The sequence below is a fragment of the Dermacentor silvarum genome, chromosome 4, assembly GCF_013339745.2.
Source record: "Dermacentor silvarum isolate Dsil-2018 chromosome 4, BIME_Dsil_1.4, whole genome shotgun sequence".
Classification (NCBI taxonomy): Eukaryota; Metazoa; Arthropoda; class Arachnida; order Ixodida; family Ixodidae; genus Dermacentor; species Dermacentor silvarum.
Window position 1 is genome coordinate 189,291,444 of NC_051157.2, and position 20,748 is coordinate 189,312,191.

The 20,748-nt window shown below is 51.4% G+C and overlaps 1 protein-coding gene across 1 annotated transcript in view; it reads right to left on the reverse strand.

Annotated features, from left to right (window-relative positions):
- The window catches only part of LOC125945086 (uncharacterized), a 43,842-nt gene that overhangs the window by 16,945 nt on the left and 6,149 nt on the right, over window positions 1-20,748 (reverse strand). Inside the window, exon 2 of the mRNA XM_049666657.1 lies at window positions 4,040-4,475. Within this exon, the coding sequence (XP_049522614.1) occupies window positions 4,040-4,475 (436 nt within the window). The remainder of the gene's footprint in view (window positions 1-4,039; window positions 4,476-20,748) is intronic.

Below are 20,748 nucleotides of genomic sequence, written 5' to 3' on the forward strand. Positions count from 1 at the left end.
AGCGGCAAATTAATTATTCCTGACACTTAATTAGCTCTTTACTGTACTAAACCTGTGCTGTGATGTGATGTCTACCAACCATAAGTAGAACCATCGATATGAACCTGTTTTTATTTATGATTTATTTTCATTTCGTCCCACCTCTGTGACAAACCGGAAGTAGGTCGCTAACCGGAAGTTGCTGCGTAATAAACAAGATGTCACTCGGTGCTCGTATTACTAAAAACTTCGAGACACCCAACTGTGGATCCACCCGCCGCCAATTCTTTTTCCTCCTCTGTCTTGCCTATCTTCGCACCAGCTCACGTGGCTGACCAGCGCCGCGCCAAAAAAGAAAGACGCGCCAAATATCTATCTATCTATCTATCTATCTATCTATCTATCTATCTATCTATCTATCTATCTATCTATCTATCTATCTATCTATCTATCTATCTATCTATCTATCTATCTATCTATCTATCTATCTATCTATCTATATCTAAGGCAAAGTTCATAATCAGCGCCAGCAAATCTATCTATCGATCTGTCTGGTAAAGCGATATCCATATTCTGCGCCACTGTGTCTAAATGTATTTATTTGTGTCACTCAGCCTGCCCTGTCTGTCTGATCTCGCTTAGTGGCACTGGAATGGGTCCTTTCGCTGTAACGTCATTGTTATCTTTTAATTCATAACATTTGGTCTACTTAAGAATGTCTGCGTCTGCTGGTATATATGTGTGTGTCTATATGTGTGTGTCTAAGTGGTGGCGTAAAGCAGAGATAGAACACCCGGCTTCTAATCTGAAGGTCGTAAATTCGAATCCTCCTCCAGTCCACTACATTTTCAGGCATGGAGTGGCGCCTTACACCGGCAAAAAAATATTGCCGAGAGCTAGTGGGTCTGTACTAGTCCAGGTACAACCAAATTAGGAAGGCCCACTAAGCGTCAACAAAGTCACTCCCTCACCAGAACAGGAATTAGCCTCCCTGGTGCAGTACTCAGTCACTACCTTCCTCATGACTCCTACAATTAACCCATGGCCCTATGTCTCCTGCGGCTGCGGAGCACCTGACCAAGGCGACGGTCAAGCCTGTTTCACATGCAAGCGAAAACGCTCGCGATTCCTGCCGCCGCGGCGCAGCAACCTGTTTCGAGCGGCGGCGGCGGCATTAGCAGCTGGAGCGGCGAGCTTCGAGCAAGTTGGAACTTCATCGCGGCGGCAGGGGCGGCAGCACCGCTTCTGAAACAATGACGGCCCGCCTCGCCACGTGACCAGTGGAGTACTAGTGCGGGAAAGCCTGCGCATAGGACGATATTCGCAGCGGTGGAATATGCGCGGCGGCAATGCCTGTGAAACGAAACCTCGCGAAAAACTTCGCAGCGCCGCGCCGCTGTTCGCTCCATTCGCTCAATCGCTTGCATGTGAAACAGGCTTTAGACCTGCGACGCGGCAGAGGGTGCTAAGAATCTCTGGGTCCGGACAGGGTGCCACTGGAATCTGAACCTAGCAACGTTCAACACGCGCACACTCTCGAGTGAGGCTAGCTTAGCAGGGCTATTTGAGGAATTATCAGGCATTGCCTGGGCCTTAGTGAGGTTAGAAGAACTGGTGAGGCTTATACAGTGCTGACTAACGGCGACGTCCTCTCCTACAGGAGGTCTTCCAGATGAGAGAGAATTTGGGGTAGAATTTCTAATCCATAAGGACATAGCGGGCAACATTGATGAATTCTACAGCATTAAAGGAAGTTCAGCTGGAAGAGAAACAGGAAGTTCAGCTGGAATAAAAGAGGGACCTTCAGGAATGCATGCAGTTATTGTTGGGTGCAAAAATATGAGTTATTAGCGGAGAAATTCGTAAACAAAGACCAAATATCTCTTCCTCAATTTCTCTCACCCCAGATTCGGCGCTGAAGCAGTGGCGTCACAGATTTCATTGCTCTCAGCGAATCAGAGGGCGCCATGATACGTCAGCGCTTGCGTAAACGGCCGAGGCGCTCGCTCCACTGCTGCATGGCCGCTGCGTTTGCGTTCGCTGCGACTTTTGCTAAGGTGTTCTGTGGCCGCGATGGATACCGTTGCTGACGCTGAACCTTGCAACGAAGAGCTCGCCAGGGAAGCAGGACTGCATTTGAGCGACTTCAGTGAAACGGAGTGCGAAATCATCGTACGCGGAAACACTACCGCTCGCGCGGTAGGTATTTCCACGTACGATGGCGGTGAGCCGCCGGCCGCGCCGACGGAAAGCGAAGCCCCGTTTTCGTCGACGCCAGGCGACGATGTTCCCGATAGAACAAGCGTAGAAAGTTCCGATGAACAAGCGTGCTCGGTATGGTTTTTTCCTGTTTTTATTAATGACATTCAGCACTCACCGAGCCGCCGGTTTGCTGCTGTAGGGGCATCAGTAGGGGATTTGATGAAGGCGACATTGATGGGACAGCTGCTCGAGAAAGGACTGATCTCTGGGGCACGCCAAGATACTTTCCAAAAGCAGGATTATATACATAATCCGAGGGCTAGAAATGCAGAGAGCACACCACCGGTTTCTCTGGCTCGTTTGCCGTTTTATCATCGGCAGAGCACTGGGCCATTCCGAACGCCGGGGCTCATCGCACGGCACCACATGAAAGGACGCAGCCGGGTCAACACTGCCGCTGCCCCTGAACAAGCGCCTTGCACCGTTGATACTGCCGTCAACACTACACACACGGGGCATTTTCTGGCTGTTTCCAGCGAAGTCACCGTTTTTCGAGCCACGCAACACGCAACCAAACACTGCAACACTGTAGAGTGGAACAGGCGCGCGCGATGATACATGGAGCAAAAACGAAACTACGAAACTATCACGACCGCATGTAACGCCACGCCATTTTTTCTCATTGCTTATTAAATCTTGCGCTAAACTTGTACGTCCTCGCTTGAGACGGCTTAAAAAGTTGGCAAATGCTGTTTATTTACGTTTAAGGTGTATTTCATTTTGCGTTTTATTAACAGTGATAAATCGCTCTCGACCAATCGCGGCCGGGCTGCGTTTGTGATCTCCGACGTCACGAACGTGTATTACGAGAAATTCGAAGGGGCGTCAGCACCTATCCTTCAGTTTTTCTCGCTTATTAAACCTCTGTTCGCAGAAGAATGGTATGTCTGTGATCGTGATAGGATAATCTACCATTAAAGCTGAACTTCCGGTTTCTCTTTAGTGTCCCTTTAATGAGAGGGTTGTGCTCCCTGGCAAGGGAACAAGAATTCAGGATCGTCAGTCAGCCTCTAGAGTCTGCAAAGGGAGTACGTTTATCTAGGTCAATTACTCACAGAGGACCCTGATCATGAGAAGGAAATTTACAGAAGAATAAAATTGGGTTGGAGTGCATACGGCAGACATTGCCAAATCCTGTACTGAAACTGGGAAATCCAACTGTCGTTGAAAAAAAAAAGTGCACAATCACTGCATTCTACCGGTGCTAACATATGGGGCAGAAACTTGGAGGTTAACAAAGAATCTCGAGAACAAGTTAAGGACCGCACAAAGAGCGATATGGAACGAAAAATGTTAGGCCTAACGTTAAGAGACAGGAAGAGAGTGGTGTGGATCAGAGAACAAACTGGGATAGCCGATATTCTAGTCGACATTAAGCGGAAGAAGTGGAGCTGGGCAGGCCATGTAATGCGTAGGATGGATAACCGGTGGACCTGCAGTGGACGTACGATGATGATGGACGCATGATGTACTTCTCCGTTATTCTCGCGTGGCTTCGCCGTGTCAGTTTCGCACAAACTGTCCTATATAGGATTCCGTCCTGATTCGCTTCGTACCACCTTCAGGGCTGTGCAGAAAATTATGAATGGGTTATGTTTTCTCAGCCTTTCGTCGCAATTACAGCATTTCAAAGGAAACAGTGGTGGCGACGCACATTCTGCTAACATAACTTCCCCAAAGAACGGAAACGCATTCTACCTGCTTCCGGCTGGGTAATAGAACGTTCCCGGCGTCTTGAAGGGAAAGTAAATTGTTTCGGCTTCTTTGTAAATAACGGTAACAAAAATGAGTGCCGAACCTAATGGCTTGCCATTTGCGGTGGCGTTGGCTTCGTCGCTATAGAGGCGGCTGTAGTCGACGCCTTCTTCAAAGGGTAGCCGCGTTGCCAGAGACGTGTTTCCGATCGCCTCGACGATCGCCAGTCGCCCCTTGTGACCGGTCCACGTGAACGACCCGACTCCTGCGGAAGCCTTCTTGACGCTTTCGAAAACCGCCTCGACCACAGCGGCCGCTTCACGGGGCACTGGAATCAGCTTGGCTGTGAGCTGCGGCCAGCTCTGCCTGAGCACATGCCTGGTCACGTTCATGCAGAAGAGCGCCGTTCGCAGATCGTCGTGCTTGACCTTCAGACGGACGCTCTCCATCCAGGCGGCGTGCATGGCCAGGTAGGCAGACAGGTACAGCCCCGCTTTCTGCACTCCGTAGCTGGTGATCACGCTCAAGGATTTCCGGATCTGGACAGATAATAAATTTTAACTCTAAGGTAAAACGGTGGGTTAGGAGGGACACCCTAATGGAGGGCTCCGGATTACTTTTCACCACCTCCGTTTCTTTAACGTGCGCCTAAATCCAAGTACACGAGATTTGTTGCATTTCGCCCCCGTCAAAATTTTCTCCCTGCGGCCGTCAGAACAGGCAACCTCGTGCTCGGCAGAGAAAGGCCATAGCCACAGAGTCAGCACGACGGGTTTTGGTTAGATATTAGACACTTTTAGTCTAGCATGTCTAGCGTAATAACAACCTTAAAGGAATAGCGGGTTTCAAGTGCACATGCGCAGAGCGCTAAAGAACACACAGCGTTTAGCGTACGCACGCCATTTTTCAGATTTAACGTTACCGGCTTGGCGTGGTTCGCGTAGAAAAGCGCGGCAACATGGCGGCGGTCCAGGCCGAATTTGTAATTGAATTCGAACTAAATTTGGCGTTGCTGTTGTAGATTTTCCTTCCTCGCAGCAAATGTGTGCAAAACGGTTTTCACTTACTCTCAGGCCACTTCGACGCAAATGTTATTGAAGACATACTGGTGGGCTAGCTGGTTAATCACAGCGCTGTGATTAATCGCAGGTTAATCACAGCGCCCATGTTTGTTCACTGTGTTACGTCCTTGTATCCAAGTGCGCTGTCATTACAGTAAAGATTATGGATAAATTTGCGGATAACACAATGGATAACATAATGCGCGGCCGTCCCATCGGTTTTCCGAGACTGAACTGAACGGGAACGAAGCGGGCGCAGCGCGCGCGAAACCCTTTTGTGCCATTTCCCTCCCCGGCAGAAGCGAAACGGCCCTGATTGGCTGCGCATGTGGCCTCATGACTTACGCTCCGGCGCTGGCGAGCAACCGCCGGAGCCGGAGTTTTAGCGTTACATCGCCGGCGCAGGCTAGCGTATACAAGCTTCGCTTGAAAATGTGGGCCGATCCTGGTGCCATTCGGACTCCAGTACAGCAACCCGACGCTCTAGCAACCTGCGCCACGAGTACCCGCGGAAAGGAAGAGATTAATTACCAGCATTCGCACTCACCAGCGCGCCACGCATCTCGGCGGCCACCCGCGTATTTCACGGCGGTGCTGCTAGATGGCGCAGCCTGTCACGAGGGAAGCGCGAGAAAGTATCCCGGCTACAGTAAGCGGGTCATACGCACCGGCGCGCCACCATTGCAATCTCAGAGGCGAACCGATCTCGGCGGTCAAGCAACGGCTTTCGCGCGTATTTCGCGACGGCTCATACACGCCCACACACCACGTGTATCGGCTATTCGCATACCAGGGTAGTCATCGCAGATGAGTTACGCGCGAATTTTTCTTTTACAGTTTCACATTCCGCACCTTACACTACGCGCCCGTTTATTCTTCACTGCCAATGTGGGTGGGAAATGAGTCCCTGCCATTTCGTAACGTTTGACAAAAGACAGCTCCTCTTCTGCCACCGTTGATCATTTCCTCTTCGTGAACTGCCATCTTCTATTTGTCTCTTCTTGCTATTTAAGTAATATTGCTACTAAATTTCTCGCTCATAGAGCCTGTTACACTTCGGTTACACATGTGTTGCGCAATGAACCTTAGATCCCACCGTGACGACGACACAAAACGTTAAGGAAATGATCAAAGGTATTTCTACGTGGACGACATAAAAAATACTTATAAGATGCGAGTGTGTCTTACTGGCGCCAGTTGCTGACACCTTGCTCAGTATCAACTAGCTTGTCAAAAAGGCAGGTAACAGCTACATTCATTGTCCAATTTCTCGACTGCCACTTCCGGCTGTTTAGGGTGCCTTAAGAATTGAAGCAAATTCGTCTACCTTTCTGTATTTGTTTTTTTCTTTATTTTTTTCTTTCAATGGCTCTTTAACCTTTTCGTCAAGGTTTTCATATTCAAATGGCGCAATAATTAAATACGTGTAGCAATACATTGATATGAAACACGTAGCTAGCTGTTCGTAATTTTGTTTTATGCTTGCCTCCTTTTAAACGTTCGTAAATGCCGCCTTAGTCCCCAAGGGCATACACTTTAACAAGCAGCTAGAATTGGCCTGTTGTCCATGTCCTGGACAATTTGTGTACATCAAGCAAAACTTGCAGTGCTAATTAGTACAACGGTATGAAACAGACCATTAATAAAAGGTCTTACTAGGGCGTCTTGCTCGTTCTTTGGATTAAATAGCGAATGTGAGGATGGTAGCCAGCATGTTATTAGGCTACAATGATGTGATGGCTTCCATGCTGTAACACGAAGAGGGCTCCGACAAAGCCGCAGAGCACTGTACGTATTGAATAAAAGTAAGTAAAAAGCGACATTCTAGGAATAAGATTGCACATTAAAGAGCAATTCAAACGGCCGCGCTTTGAAAGTAGGGGTTTCTCCAAAGGCTTTGTGTGTGTGTGTGTGTGTGTGTGTGTGTGTGTGTGTGTGTGTGTGTGTGTGTGTGCGTGCGTGCGTGCGTGCGTGCGTGCGTGCGTGCGTGCGTGCGTGCGTGCGTGCGTGTGTGTGTGTGTGTGTGTGTGTGTGTGTGTGTGTGTGTGTGTGTGTGTGCGTGCGTGCGTGCGTGCGTGCGTGCGTGCGTGCGTGCGTGCGTGTGTGTGTGTGTGTGTGTGTGTGTGTGTGTGTGTCTTTTATTGTCTGTTAAAAAAGCAACCTGACCTTCACATGTATCATCAGCTGTAATGAATTAAGCCATACTAATGAGATCGAAAGCGCCGCCATTGTCAATGAATCTGAGTTCGAACTACTAGTTCTTTATCAATACCAACAGAATGTGACTCGTGCGATGAAGACCACGCATTGGCGCAGTCACTGCACCACTCTCCATTTTTTTAACAGCGAAGCTGTTTAAGCCAGCCGTTATTTGTGATGCGTAGCCGTGGTATCTGCGTGCTCGCCTGCGTGCTGGCGCGACTGCGTGCTCGCCAGCTCCCTGTCTTCCTGACCCCTGCCTCTCTTCTCTCCGCGGCACGCTGAGCCAGGAGGGAAAAAAAAAGGCGAAAGCTTGCACTATAGGCCGCGCAAAGCCCAAGACACAGCGACGCTGGCCGATTGATATCGAGCGGCTAACCTCCAACGCGTTCGGCGTCGGCAAGCAGCAGCGTTCTTGGCACTGTGCCAACCTTGGTTAGCCTGCCTGCGTTTGTGGCATGCCAGGAACGCTGTTGCTCGTAGGCGCCGACGCGTCCAGCGCTAGTCACGCGAAATGTCGCCAACGCGTTCGGCGTCAGCAAGCGACAGCGTTCCTTGGCACTACCAGACTTGGTTAGCCTGCCTGCGTTTTGGCATGCCAGGAGCGCTGTCGCTCGTAGGCGCCCACGCGTCCAGCGCTAGTCACGCGAAATGTCGCTAAAGGGAAGCTACCTCCGAAAATGATCGCTCGAGGATACCTTCCTACATGCGTAGTTACGTTAAACCAAGTTAAGACCTAGCAGCGACCAAGTTCATACCTAGCAGTAGCAGCCAGTAAGCTTCGTTGTGCCTAAGCTTTGCGTGACCGAGTGCAAACTTGCCTGATTTTTTTTCTCACGACCTACAGGAGACACTTCAGGTGAACCAAAACGGTGCCGTATCCAGGACTCCACTTCTATTATCGCGCAGCTCTTTCTAACCTGTTTGCACATTTTCTTCTTGTAGCACAAAAAAAAAGAAACACACACACGGACGTAGAAGAAGAACCAAGACACACACAGGCGCTGTGTGTGTCTTCGTTCTTCTTCTACGTCCGTGCATTTTTTGCGCTACAAGAAGAAAAATCTGCAAACATGTTGCACCAACAAGCCCAATGTCTACACTGATGGTCTTTCTAACCTTCGCCATAGCCTCATGTACCATCGCAAAGCGTTTTACTCTCATCGCAGCAGCATGACAGAAAGCACGGAGATAGACTATTCGATAAGGAAGGCGTACAGTGCAAGCGGAGCCGCTCATGATTGTGGTGTAGTGGCGGTATCTTCATCAAAGCGAGATCGTCGCGGCTGAATGCCATCTCGCAGCTAGAAAATGAAAAAAGTGTCTCGTACACTCTTTACGTTGTTTCACGTAAAGTTTGAAGCCGCCATATTGCGGGACACAGAAAGCAAACAAGGGCCGTGTTCTCGGTCATTAAGTTTCAGGGATACTTTTGCGTGACGTATAGCATCCTGCACAGCACCTCATTGAAGCGATAAGCACACCATCCCCATGCATATCTAGACAATGTGCTCGAAAGATACCAGTCGCGAATACGGCCTGTAGCGGCGCGGCTATCGCCTCCAGAGCCGGTGAAGAAAGCGACTCACGTGCAGAGAACACGCTTGGGCGCCGAGACCTGAGCGGCATCGGTAGCGGGATCTCGGGAGCGGTATCGGCCGCTCCCGAGATCCCGCGGCACCATGGCTGGTCGGACTAAATAAACCGTGGCACGGCGGCTACATCTTCGCGCCGCCTCCCACAAATTGGTGACACCGGACGACCGAGTCTAGCATTGCCAGCATCAACGCACCGACTCTACCAAGGCTAGAGTGACGTGGCCTCAAGCGGTCCGGCAAACCTGCCGCGGAGGAAGGGTGTCCTGCAGTTCTGCATCGACATGCCGCACATCTGGTTTACCCAGCTAGACAGCCACTTCCGTATCTACAAAGTTCCAAGCTCCAGCTGCGTTCCTGACTCCTGCTGCCAACCTCCGGCCCCGACTTCTACGGGCAGCAATCCTTGCTCACTGCGCCACCTCGAGCTCTCAGTCACAACATCCTCTCTCCATTTCAACCATCGCGTCATTTCGCGCCTTGTCGTCCCTCATCGCCTGCGTCCACCCGTGCAGATCGTCAGCGCGCCCGCCGCAACATCAAACCTCCACTCAGTCCGTGGGCCCCACGCGGGGTGGCGTTGAGGAGTGTGGACGCACTCGCATCACGCTCCGCAATTTCTGTTTTTCGTGTGGTCAAGTTCTTCGAACCTACTAAAAGTGCACCTGATCCGTTCCGGGACGTCAAGTGGCAGCCAGGGAGGCCAGTATTTTGGCCCTTGGAGCATTCTTCACGGAAATACAACCAAGGGATTGCTACCCCACAAGTGAGCCTGTGTAAGCCTACCGACGAGTAGCGAGCGGCGGCAGCCGACTCCGCCACCGCCGCGACGCCGACGTAGATGGCGTCTCAAACTCCTGCGCGTTGTGCGAAAAGCGGCTCAGTGGGGAGAGCTCCGACCAGCCATGATTCCAACACCGAAGAGCGCATAGATTTCGCGGACATCGGACCGCACCAGACGATGCCCACCACAACAGGGATAAGCCCAGCACCGTCCACCATCAACAACGGTGAGAATACGACCGACAAACGCATTCAAGACGCCCAAGAGGGATGGACCACGGTTGTGTCTGTCAGGGAAAGAAAAATGGAACGGAGAGAACGTGAGCAGGAGCACCAGAAGAACGACTCTCCGAAGAACGCAGACAAGCCAAAATTTCGCCCGAGACGCAACGGGAAGAAACTACCACCCTTACCAAAGGACGATTTCAAGGTCATTGTGAGACCGCATCAAGGACTCCCGCTTCGAGCAATTACAACTCCCGTGATGGCCCGTGCTATTATAGAGGCTTGCGATGAAAAGATCCAAGGTGAGCTGTTTCTGCTACGTATTAACCCTGAATCGAACATTGTAACTGTCTCAACCCCAGAAAAAGGAAGTCGCAAACACATTGCGCCAGATTACATCACTCAAGATAATTGGAAAACCCCATGCGGTGAAAGCGTATGTAGCTCTGGGGGACGCAGCAGTTCGGGGTGTAATCCACGGATTCACCCCACATACGCCATCATACGTCCTTAAATCGAAAATCACAGTGCGCACGCTAAATGTGGAAGTCGCTCACGCACGAATGCTGGGGGACCCTAAAAGTGCCGTCATAGTATTTTTCGGAAACCTAGTACCAAGATATGTGTACTACGAGGGAGGCGAAATGGCCTGCTATCTGTATCGAAATACAGTGCAAGTCTGCAAAACATGTCAAAAGGTGGGTCACAGAACTGATGTGTGCCCACAACTGGAACTGTGTGTGTGTGTAGGATTTGTGGAACGGAAGATCCTGCAGACGGACATGAATGTAACCCGAAGTGTTCCTCATGTGGTGAAGCCCACCTAACGAGGGACCGGAGCTGCAGAAAGCGTCTAAAACAGGTTCGCCGACCAGAACCGTCTTCAGGACGCCAAGCATGGATGCCATCAAAGGAACGTAGACTCAAGAGTAAACACAGGTGATTAGAGTCGGAGGAAGAAGATCAAGGTTGTACAACGGAAGGATCCATTCCCTTCTACCAGGAAAATTTTCCGGAAGTACACCGTCAAGAAACCGGCCGGGGCCAGTGAAGTCCAAGCTGAAGAACAACACCTCAACACCCTCAGTCCAGGGAAATCATTGGCCAACCACAAATGGTGGTACCAAAGGTAAGCTGGGCACAAGTTGCAGCTCCCACTGCACAACATCAGACCAATCACAAATCGGTAGCGGATCAGAAACTCATAGAAGAAAATAGATCACTGAAAGCCAGTCTGGCAGAATTGAAGAAAGAGATGGCTGGCCTTAAGCAAACAATACACGACTTCGCAAACAAAACAAAAGGAGCGTCTACAACACAGGTTATTAAACCCACACCAACACCAGAAGAGCCCATGGGCAAGCAGCTGGAAACAATCGCACATCAAGTACAGATAATGTTCGCAGAATTACATGCTCTTAAGAGACACCTAGACGACTCGCTAAGTTCCATCAAAGTTACCACACGAAAACGCGTTAATGATAGCCCACCACACGAAAACGCGTTAATGATAGCCCAGGAGCTCCTAGCCGTCGCCCTAAATTGATAAGAGACGATTGATTGATTTGTCGTGTTAGCCATTCATGGCTAACACGACAAATAGAAACACTGAAAACCTTGAGGTATGGCAGTGGAATTGCCGTACGTTACGTAACAAACATGCTGCCCTTGCACAATATTGTCACGAGCCTCTAGAAGTGGACTTGAAGGTTTAATAACCCGTAGAGCAGCTGGCTCTCGGAAGACGCGACCGTCGGGGCTGGCTCGAGTTGAGAAGGGGGCGCGCGGTCTTCTTTCTTCTCTTGGGCTCGACCCACTCTTGCCCTCGACCCACTACCTACAGGTGGCAATATCGCCCCTTCCGAACAAAAGCATCGCCTCGATGCTAAAAAAAATAGGCGTAGAAGACAACGACGAAGAAGGCAGGCAAAGCGAAAGTACACAAAAAAAGTAGCCGTCACGCCGGCACAGTCAATGAACGAAGAAGCAATCTCCCAAAGATAAATGAAAAGTAGAAACAAAGAAGGGAATGAGAGAACAAAAAAACGAAAACAAAAAAAGTTAAGGACGCGCAATGTACGGCTTCATGCGCACAACATGAACTATGTCTGAGCTCGGTTGTCTTTGTGTCCTACTCCGTGTCTGCGATGATGTGTCCGGAACAACTTCGTAGTTTACGTCACTGACGCGGCGGAGCACTTTATACGGACCGAAATACCGGCTTAGCAGTTTTTCACAGAGACCACGACGGCGAACGGGGGTCCACACCCAAACTTGGTCCCCGGGGTTGTAGGACACGTCCCTGTGGCGGATGTTGTAGCGTCGTGCGTCTGCCTGCTGCTGCTGGCCGATATGCAGCCGCGCGAGCTGCCGGGCTTCCTCAGCACGCTCTGCAAATTCCTCGGCGTCAGTTGTCAATAGGTCAGCGTCTTGACACGGCAGCATAGCGTCCAGCATCGTCTGGACTTCGCGACCGTAGAGAAGGCGAAAGGGCGTGAAGCGCGTCGTCTCTTGCACGGCGGTGTTATACGCGAAGGTCACGTAAGGCAAGATCCGATCCCATGTTTTGTGTTGAACGTCTATGTACATTGCGAGCATATCTGTGACCGTCTTATTCAGTCGCTCGGTAAGTCCGTTGGTCTGCGGATGGTACGCGGTCGTCTTGCGATGCCTGGTGTTGCTCAATTCAAAAACCTCGTCCATAAGCTGCGCTGTGAATGCTGTCCCTCTGTCAGTTATTACAGTGGAGGGAGCACCGTGACGCAAGACGATGTGGCGCATGAAGAAGTGCGCTACCTCTGAGGCCGTGGCTCGTGGGATCGCCTGCGTCTCAGCATAGCGTGTTAAATAATCAGTCGCGACGATCACCCATTAGTTGCAGTCGGCAGAAAGAGGAAACGGTCCGAGAATGTCCATGCCGACTTGGTCGAAAGGCGTGTGAGGTGCTTCAATTGGCTGAAGTAAGCCAGCCGGTTTAACGGATGGTGTCTTGCGGCGCTGGCATTCACGACAGCCTTTAACGTACTGTTTGACGCTTGCCGAAAGCCCGGGCCAATAGTACATTTCGCTTACTCTAGCGAGTGTTCGTGAGAAGCCTAAATGACCAGATGTCGGTTCGTCATGGCAAGAGAAGAGGACGTCGTCGCGCATGTCCCTTGGAACCACCAGGAGGTAAGCACGGCTGGTCGAACGAGCATTCTTCTTATACAGCACGTTATCTCGCAGACAGAAGGACGTCAGCGAGTGGGACAGATGGCGTGGTATGGTTGTGTCGCGACCCTCTAAATGATCGATGATCGGTCGAATCTCACCGTCATCACGCTGCCGTCTGCTCAAGTCCGACGAACTAATGGCGCCCAGGAAGCCGTCATCATCCTCTGTTTCCTGACTGGCAGGATCAATGGGTGCGCGGGACAGCGTGTCAGCGTCTTCATGCTTACGGCCAGACTTATAAACGATGGTGATGTCAAATTCCTGTAGCCGCAAGCTCCACCGTGCCAGTCGTCCTGAAGGGTCGCGCATGCTTGCCAACCAACAGAGGGCATGGTGGTCCGTCACTACTTTGAAGGGACGACCATAGAGATAGGGGCGAAACTTGATGATCGCCCACACGACCGCGAGGCACTCCTTCTCCGTAGTCGAATAATTCGCCTCGGCACGGGACAGGGAGCGGCTGGCATACGCTATAACTCTTTCCACTCCATCTTGAAGCTGGACGAGCACTGCGCCAAGGCCAATGCTACTGGCGTCGGTATGCACCTCAGTATCAGCATCATCGTCAAAATGTGCAAGAACGGGTGCTGACTGAAGGCGCTGTCGTAACTCAGCAAAAGCCGCCTGTTGCTCATTATGCCACACAAATGGCGTATCGTCTCTTGTAAGGCGTGTCAGGGGTTCCGCTATCTTCGAAAAGCCTTTAATAAACCGGCGATAGTACGCGCACAAACCCAGGAAGCGCCGGATGGCCTTCTTATCGGCAGGAGCTGGAAACGCGGCCACAGCGGCAAGCTTGTCTGGATCGGGTCGGACCCCTTTGGCGCTTACTACATGACCGAGGAACTTGAGCTCTTCGTAACCAAAGTGGCACTTTTCGGGCTTAAGTGTGAGGTCTGCCGATCGGATGGTTTCTAGCACACTCCGTAGGCGGTGAAGATGCTGCTCGAACGTTTCAGAGAAGATGACCACATCATCCAGGTACACAAGACAGGCCTGCCACTTCAGTCCAGTAAGGACAGTGTCCATCATTCGCTGGAAAGTAGCTGGGGCTGAACACAAGCCAAAAGGAAGCACTCGAAATTCATAGAGCCCATCTGGAGTCACAAAGGCTGTTTTCTCGCGGTCGCGTTCGTCTACCTCGATTTGCCAGTACCCGCTTTTTAAATCGAGAGAAGAAAAGTACTGGGCGCGCCGTAGTCGATCTAACGAGTCGTCGATACGCGGCAGCGGGTACACGTCCTTTTTAGTCACGTTGTTGAGCTTGCGGTAGTCGACACAGAAGCGTAGCGTTCCGTCTTTCTTTTTGACAAGAACGACCGGAGATGACCACGGGCTGTTGGAAGGTTCGATGACGCCATCGTCAAGCATCTCTTGGACTTGCGTACGTATGGCTTGGCGTTCTCTTGCCGACACGCGGTAAGGCTGCTGGTGTATCGGGCGTGCGTCGTCGTACGTGATGATCCTGTGTTTAGTGATGGAAGTCTGGCGTACCTTGGAAGAATGTGCGAAGCAGGTCCTGAATTCAAGCAAGAGCTTGCGCAGTGCTGTCTGGCTATCGGTGGACAGTCCAGAATTGATGTCAAGATGGCCCAGAGACGTGTCTGCTGTCTCCACTACTTCTGACGTGAAACAGTTGTTAACGTCTGCTATTGCGTCTGCAAACGCTAACGAAGTGCCGCGGAACAGGTGTCGGTGCTCGTAGCTAAAGTTGGTAACAAGCAATTGCGAATGACCAGCACGAATCTGTATAACACTGCGAGCCACACAAACACCTTGTTTCAGTAGGTGTTCCAAGTTACTTTCGGCCACCGCTTCGCCATCGCGTAAGCCACAGCATTTGACGTCGACGAGGACACTGGCACGTGGAGGAAGCGTTACACTGTCAGCAGAAACACGAAGTACGTCGTCGCGCCGTCGGCCGTCTTGCACGTCGATTGCTCGTTCGGCAGAGAAAGTGATACGACGCTCTTGCAGATTGATAATCGCGCCGTACTCCTGCAGGAAGTCAACCCCAAGGATAACGTCGCGGGAGCATTCGCGTAAGACAAGGCAACTCGCTACGAATGTAGATCCTTGAATCTCAACTCTAGTCGTGCAGGCGCCCAGCGGAGTAACGATGTGGCCGCCAGCCGTCCGAATCTGCGAGTTATGCCAGGGCGTGATCACTTTCTTCAGCTGCGTTGCTATTTTGCCGCTTAGTATCGTGTAGTCTGCGCCGGTGTCCACTAAAGCACTAACGGCATAACCGTCAACAGTAACTGGTATATCGAGCGAAAGCCGGTCGTCTCGTTCAGTTGCAGGTGGTGTCGGGTCGGTATCTTTCCGTAACTGCGTCCGTCGGAGGTCTTCAGCGCTTCGACCGTCAGCGACCTCGCCCCCAAAGATCGCTTCAGTTAGTTTTCCCGGCGGGGACTGGTCGACCGCTCGGGAGAATACCGCTGGGGCGGAGGTGAAAATCGTCTCGGAGACGGCGAACGCGACTGCCGCCGGGCAGGCGGTGGCAAGCGCTGCTGGGACAGGTATTCCTGAATGTCCTGGGGTCGTTGGCCGTATCGGGGCGGCGGCGAGTATGCGGAAAAGCCGCGAATCCCAAGGCGCCGGTATGGGCACTGGCGGTACAAGTGGTCAGCTTCACCGCAGTGGAAGCACAGAGGCCGCGAATCGGGTGTGCGCCAAACATCCGACTTCCGAGGGGGCGGGCGTCTATCGTCGACGTAGTGAACCGCTTGCTCCGTACGATGGGCAAATGGAGCGGCATGAACAACGGGCGGCGGCGTGTACCCAGCGTCGTAGTACGGTATCGGCTGCACCGACTGAACTGACACCGTAGGAGGAGCACGAACGAATAGCGGCGGAGAGGAAGCAGGGCGCTTCAGGGCTTCCGCGTAGGTCGCACGAGGGTATTCAGGAGGTACTGCCGCAGCGTTAGCAAGAGGCAAGGTATCACGAAGCGCCTGGTGCAGTTCGTCCTTGATAATGCTCGCTATGGAGCTTACCGTAGGTTGCGGTGTTACAGCGGCCTTTTGCAACTCTTCACGCACTACAGAGCGGATGAGTTCTCGCAGTGAGTCGCCGTTGCTTCCTATGGCCGTGAAAACGTCAGCAGCAGACATGCTGTTCGCTTGCCGCTCATACAAGTTCGAGCGATGCAGAAGCATCTTTTCCATGGTTACGGCCTCGGACAAGAACTCCGGGACCGTCTTCGGAGGGCTCCGTATGAGGCCAGCGAAGAGTTGCTCCTTGACCCCGCGCATCAGATGACGTAACTTCTTCTCCTCCGTCATTCTTGGATCCGCTCGTCGGAAGAGGCGCGTCATGTCTTCGACGTACGTGGTCACAGTTTCGTTTGGCAACTGGACACGGGCCTGAATCGCTCGTTCCGCTCTTTCGTGGCGATCAGAACTGGTGTAGGTCTCCAGGAGCTGACGACAAAACTCGCGCCACGACGGCAGTTGCCCGTCGCGGTTCTGAAACCACGTACGCGCGCCATCCTCCAGGTAGAAGTAGACGTGTCTGAGTTTTTCCGTGTTGTTCCATTCGTTCACGGAGGCCACGCGCTCGTATTCGACCATCCAGTCTTCGACGTCTTCGAACACTGTGCCATGAAACGTCTTTGGAATCCGTGGGCTCTCAAGTGTGTAACGGTTCGACATCGTGCTTCCCGTACCGGTTGGGGCGGTTTGAAGGGTGGCGCTGGTCATACCGGTCGATGTGGTGGGAACCGTAGCGTCGACGACTTCTGGGGACAGTCCCCTGATCCTGCGGCTGGCCCGATGCACGGGAGTGTCGACAGGCACTGGATTCGTAGCGCGGATCCTTGGAGGGGTCTGCAACATCCGTGAGGACGCTTACCCAGCACCTCCACCAGTTTGTCACGAGCCTCTAGAAGTGGACTTGAAGGTTTAATAACCCGTAGAGCAGCTGGCTCTCGGAAGACGCGACCATCGGGGCTGGCTCGAGCAGAGAAGGGGGCGCGCGGTCTTCTTTCTTCTCTTGGGCTCGACCCACTCTTGCCCTCGACCCACTACCTACAGGTGGCAATATATACAGTCAGCGCCAGTCCTACCCGACATTATATGCCTACAAGAAATTGGGCAAATCACACAAAAAGTAAAGGGATACGACACATATTCCAATCCTGATTATCGTAGGGTCGCCACCTTTGCGAGAAAAGACCTGGCCCTCAGCGTCACGTATGTGTCACAGCACGACACACAGCATCAAATACTAACGGTGTGGTCATGCAAAAGAAATAATGCAAAGACTGTAATCGTAAATATATACAGTGCTCCTCGAGAGCGAGCACCATGCTTAGATACCCTAATAATTTATGCAATATCAGACATGGAGCGAAAAGACAAGCTGCTAGTGGTTGGTGTCTTCAATGCACCACACTCCGCCTGGGGTTACAACAGACTCAGTGAAGGGAAAAATCACTAGTCGAGACAACAGATCGATACGGGTTAGAACTCATCACAATACCGGGATGAGAGCACACGTTTAGGCAATAGTGTAGCGGCGGATACAACCCCAGATCTAGCTTTCTCGAGCCACCCAGGGGAGACCCGGTGGACAAATTTGGAGGAAAATTTGGGCAGTGACCATAACATTATCTCGATAGGTCTCAATTCCCCCAAAATCCGTCGCTCCCTCGGGAGGGCTTGCATTACAGACTGGGCTGTATATCGAGATAAACAAGAGCAGCTCATATTCACAGAAGATATTGAAACCTGGGTGGAACAAATACGCGACACACACGGAAGAGCAACGAGGGAGATCGCTACAAGATCGGATATAGCAGCGGTAGACAGCCGCCTCATACATTTATGGGAAGCACGCAGAAGCCTGACGAGACGATGGAAAAGACAAAGATTAAATAGAAAGCTTAAAATACGCATAGCACAACTAACACAGGAGGCTAATGCTTATGCACAAACACCAGAAAACAATAATTGGCACCAATTCTGTGAATCTCTACACAGAACCCTACAAACAAAAAGGACATGGGTCATATTGAGAAGCATGATAGATCCTGCAAATACAAAAACAGCGACGAACCGAGCTTTTCGATTACTTGAATGCGAATTTCGAGACGCTGACACACATCTCCTAGACACCCTAGAAGACATATATATATATATATATATATATATATATATATATGAGCAACTTCCACGCAATATAATGATACTCCCACATATCCAGGAAGGCGCAATGAGGAGCTAGATGCCTCTATATCGGTGGCAGAGATTTTCGCGGCAGCGCAAACTCAATAAAAATACGGCGCCTGGACCGGACAAAATAACAAACGCCATGATTCGCAATCTTAGCCTCAATGCTTTGACAGGACTAACAGATCTCTTTAACAAACATGTATGGTCTGAAGGAGGTCAAATCCCACAGGCATGGAGGCATGCAGAGATAATCTAATACAGAAACCAGGGAAACCGAGGGACATAAAAAACCTCCGACCCATATCCCTTACCTCATGTCTGGATAAGCTTTTTGAAAAGGTTATACAGATGAGACTCACTAGGTACATAGAAAACAGCAACCTTTTCCCGGAAACTATGTTCGGCTTTAGACAGCATATGTCGGTACAAGACGTGTTTCTCCTGCTGAAAGAAGTATTAAACCCAGAGAGAGGGAATGCAGACAGATTCATAGTGGCATTAGATATTAAAAAAGCTTTCAATACCATCTCGCACGACAGCATTTTAACGAAACTATCGAACATGCACTGCGTACAGCGGACTTATGAATACATAAAATCCTCTCTAGACAAACGCACAGCCACGATAGGGCTAGGATCCACCCGCTCAGGCGTTCTACAGACCCCCAAAAGAGGAACGCCGCAAGGTTCAATTCTTTCGCCGCTTCTCTTTAGTATAGAGATGAAAGGACTAGCAGTGAAACTACAACGGATCCCAAACTTACGACATGCGATTTACGCGGACGACGTAACTCTCTGGACCGCAAAGGGATCTTTAGGGGAACGTCAGGAAACCCTCCAGAAGGCAATTAGCATTGTAGAGGATCATGTGGCAAAAGCTGGTATGAGTTGCGCCTCGGAGAAGTCCGAACTAATCCGAGTAAGAGCGCCTTATACACGAAAGGACTTCCGATAAAGCTTGGTCTTGGAGGTCAAACAATACAGGGGGTATCTAAAGCTCGTATACTCGGACTATGGATACAGGAAAATGGAGCAGTAGGGCACACGATCGCAAATCTCCGGAAAACCGTTAACAGTGTGTCTAGGATGATAAACAGAGTAGCAAGAAACAGAAAAGGCTTCAAGGAAGAAGAGACGATAAGGCTCGTGCGGGCATTTATCATAAGCCGTGTAACCATCGGCCTTCCTTTCCAAAAAGTATCAAATTCAGAGGAAACTAAAATAAACGCCCTGATACGCACAGCTTATAAGGCGGCGCTTGGTCTACCGATCAGCACTAGCACGACCCTTTTTGAGGCAATGGGTATTAGCAACACTCTTGAGGAACTCGTGGCAGCAACACTGATTGCACAACGAGAAAGGCTCAATGCCACGGAGCAAGGCTGAACACTTCTCCGTCGATTAGGGTATCCACTCAGACCGGCACATTGTAACGACCAAACAGAACCCCTCCCACCGGACATACGAGCTATGATCTGTGTCCCCAATCCCTCAAAACATGAGCGAGAAATACCACAGACAACGACGCCTTGCACGGGCCAGGGCACTCAAACGCAGCTTCGTTCGAAATCCGGAGGTTTATTACACGGACGCGTGTAAACAAGATAGCAAAACTTTCACTGTGGTAGCCACAAACGCTCAAACTACTATTATTGCGATAGCAATTATATGGACACTTCAACCGGATTTCTGCCGTCGGCGTCGCCGTCGCCGTAGCCGTCGCCGTGAGGTTCCGTATAGATAAAATCTTCCCCGCGCGCCGTATGCCCGAGCGGAAGCGTGCGGGGACGCGCGCTATCACGGAGAGCGAACGCACTCAATCTCCCACGCGCAAGCAACGAAGCGGGAAGCCAGCGCCAGAGGGAGCGGGGGGGGGGGGCACTATTACTCTGCCAACAACCGCGCGCGTCGCTCGACCGCACCGTCTCTTATCTCTCCCACGCGCAAGCAAGGAAGCGGGAAGCCAGCGCCGGAGGGAGCGGGGGGGGGGGGGCGCCCTTCTACTCTGCCAACAACCGCGCTCGTCGCCCGTCCGCACCGTCTCTTATCTCCACACGGCTCTGACCTTTATGCACTGTGTATTCGCCGCTCAGTTTCTGTTGCAGCGATAGACCGCACGTACCTTCGCCCGCTGCAGCGTATGGGCTTGCTGCCAGCGTTTTGACAGTCGTTGTCTGCAGTCATTCAGTGTGATCTATTCATGTTTGTTTGTGCGCGCTCACACCACGCTTGTTCATTCAGTTAGTAATAGTCGGGCCACATTTTCCAACGCACGCTACTACATGTAATGCTGCCCGGATCGGCAGTGCAGCGCTACAGGTGTGTCCCTTCGCACGCGCGCTGCCCACGGGAAGCGCTTCTCATCAACACCACCGTTTCACACGCGCCTTCTCGTGGTCATCGAGTCTCTCTTCATGTCGGTCTACTTACGCCGCAGCACACCTGCTTACTTAATCAGCTCATGTTTACTACAATTCATATTGCTACCAGAGCCGCTCACCTTACTTCGTATGACATTGCTGTGTTGCTATCGCATTCATTGCTTCGCCCTTAGGGCGAA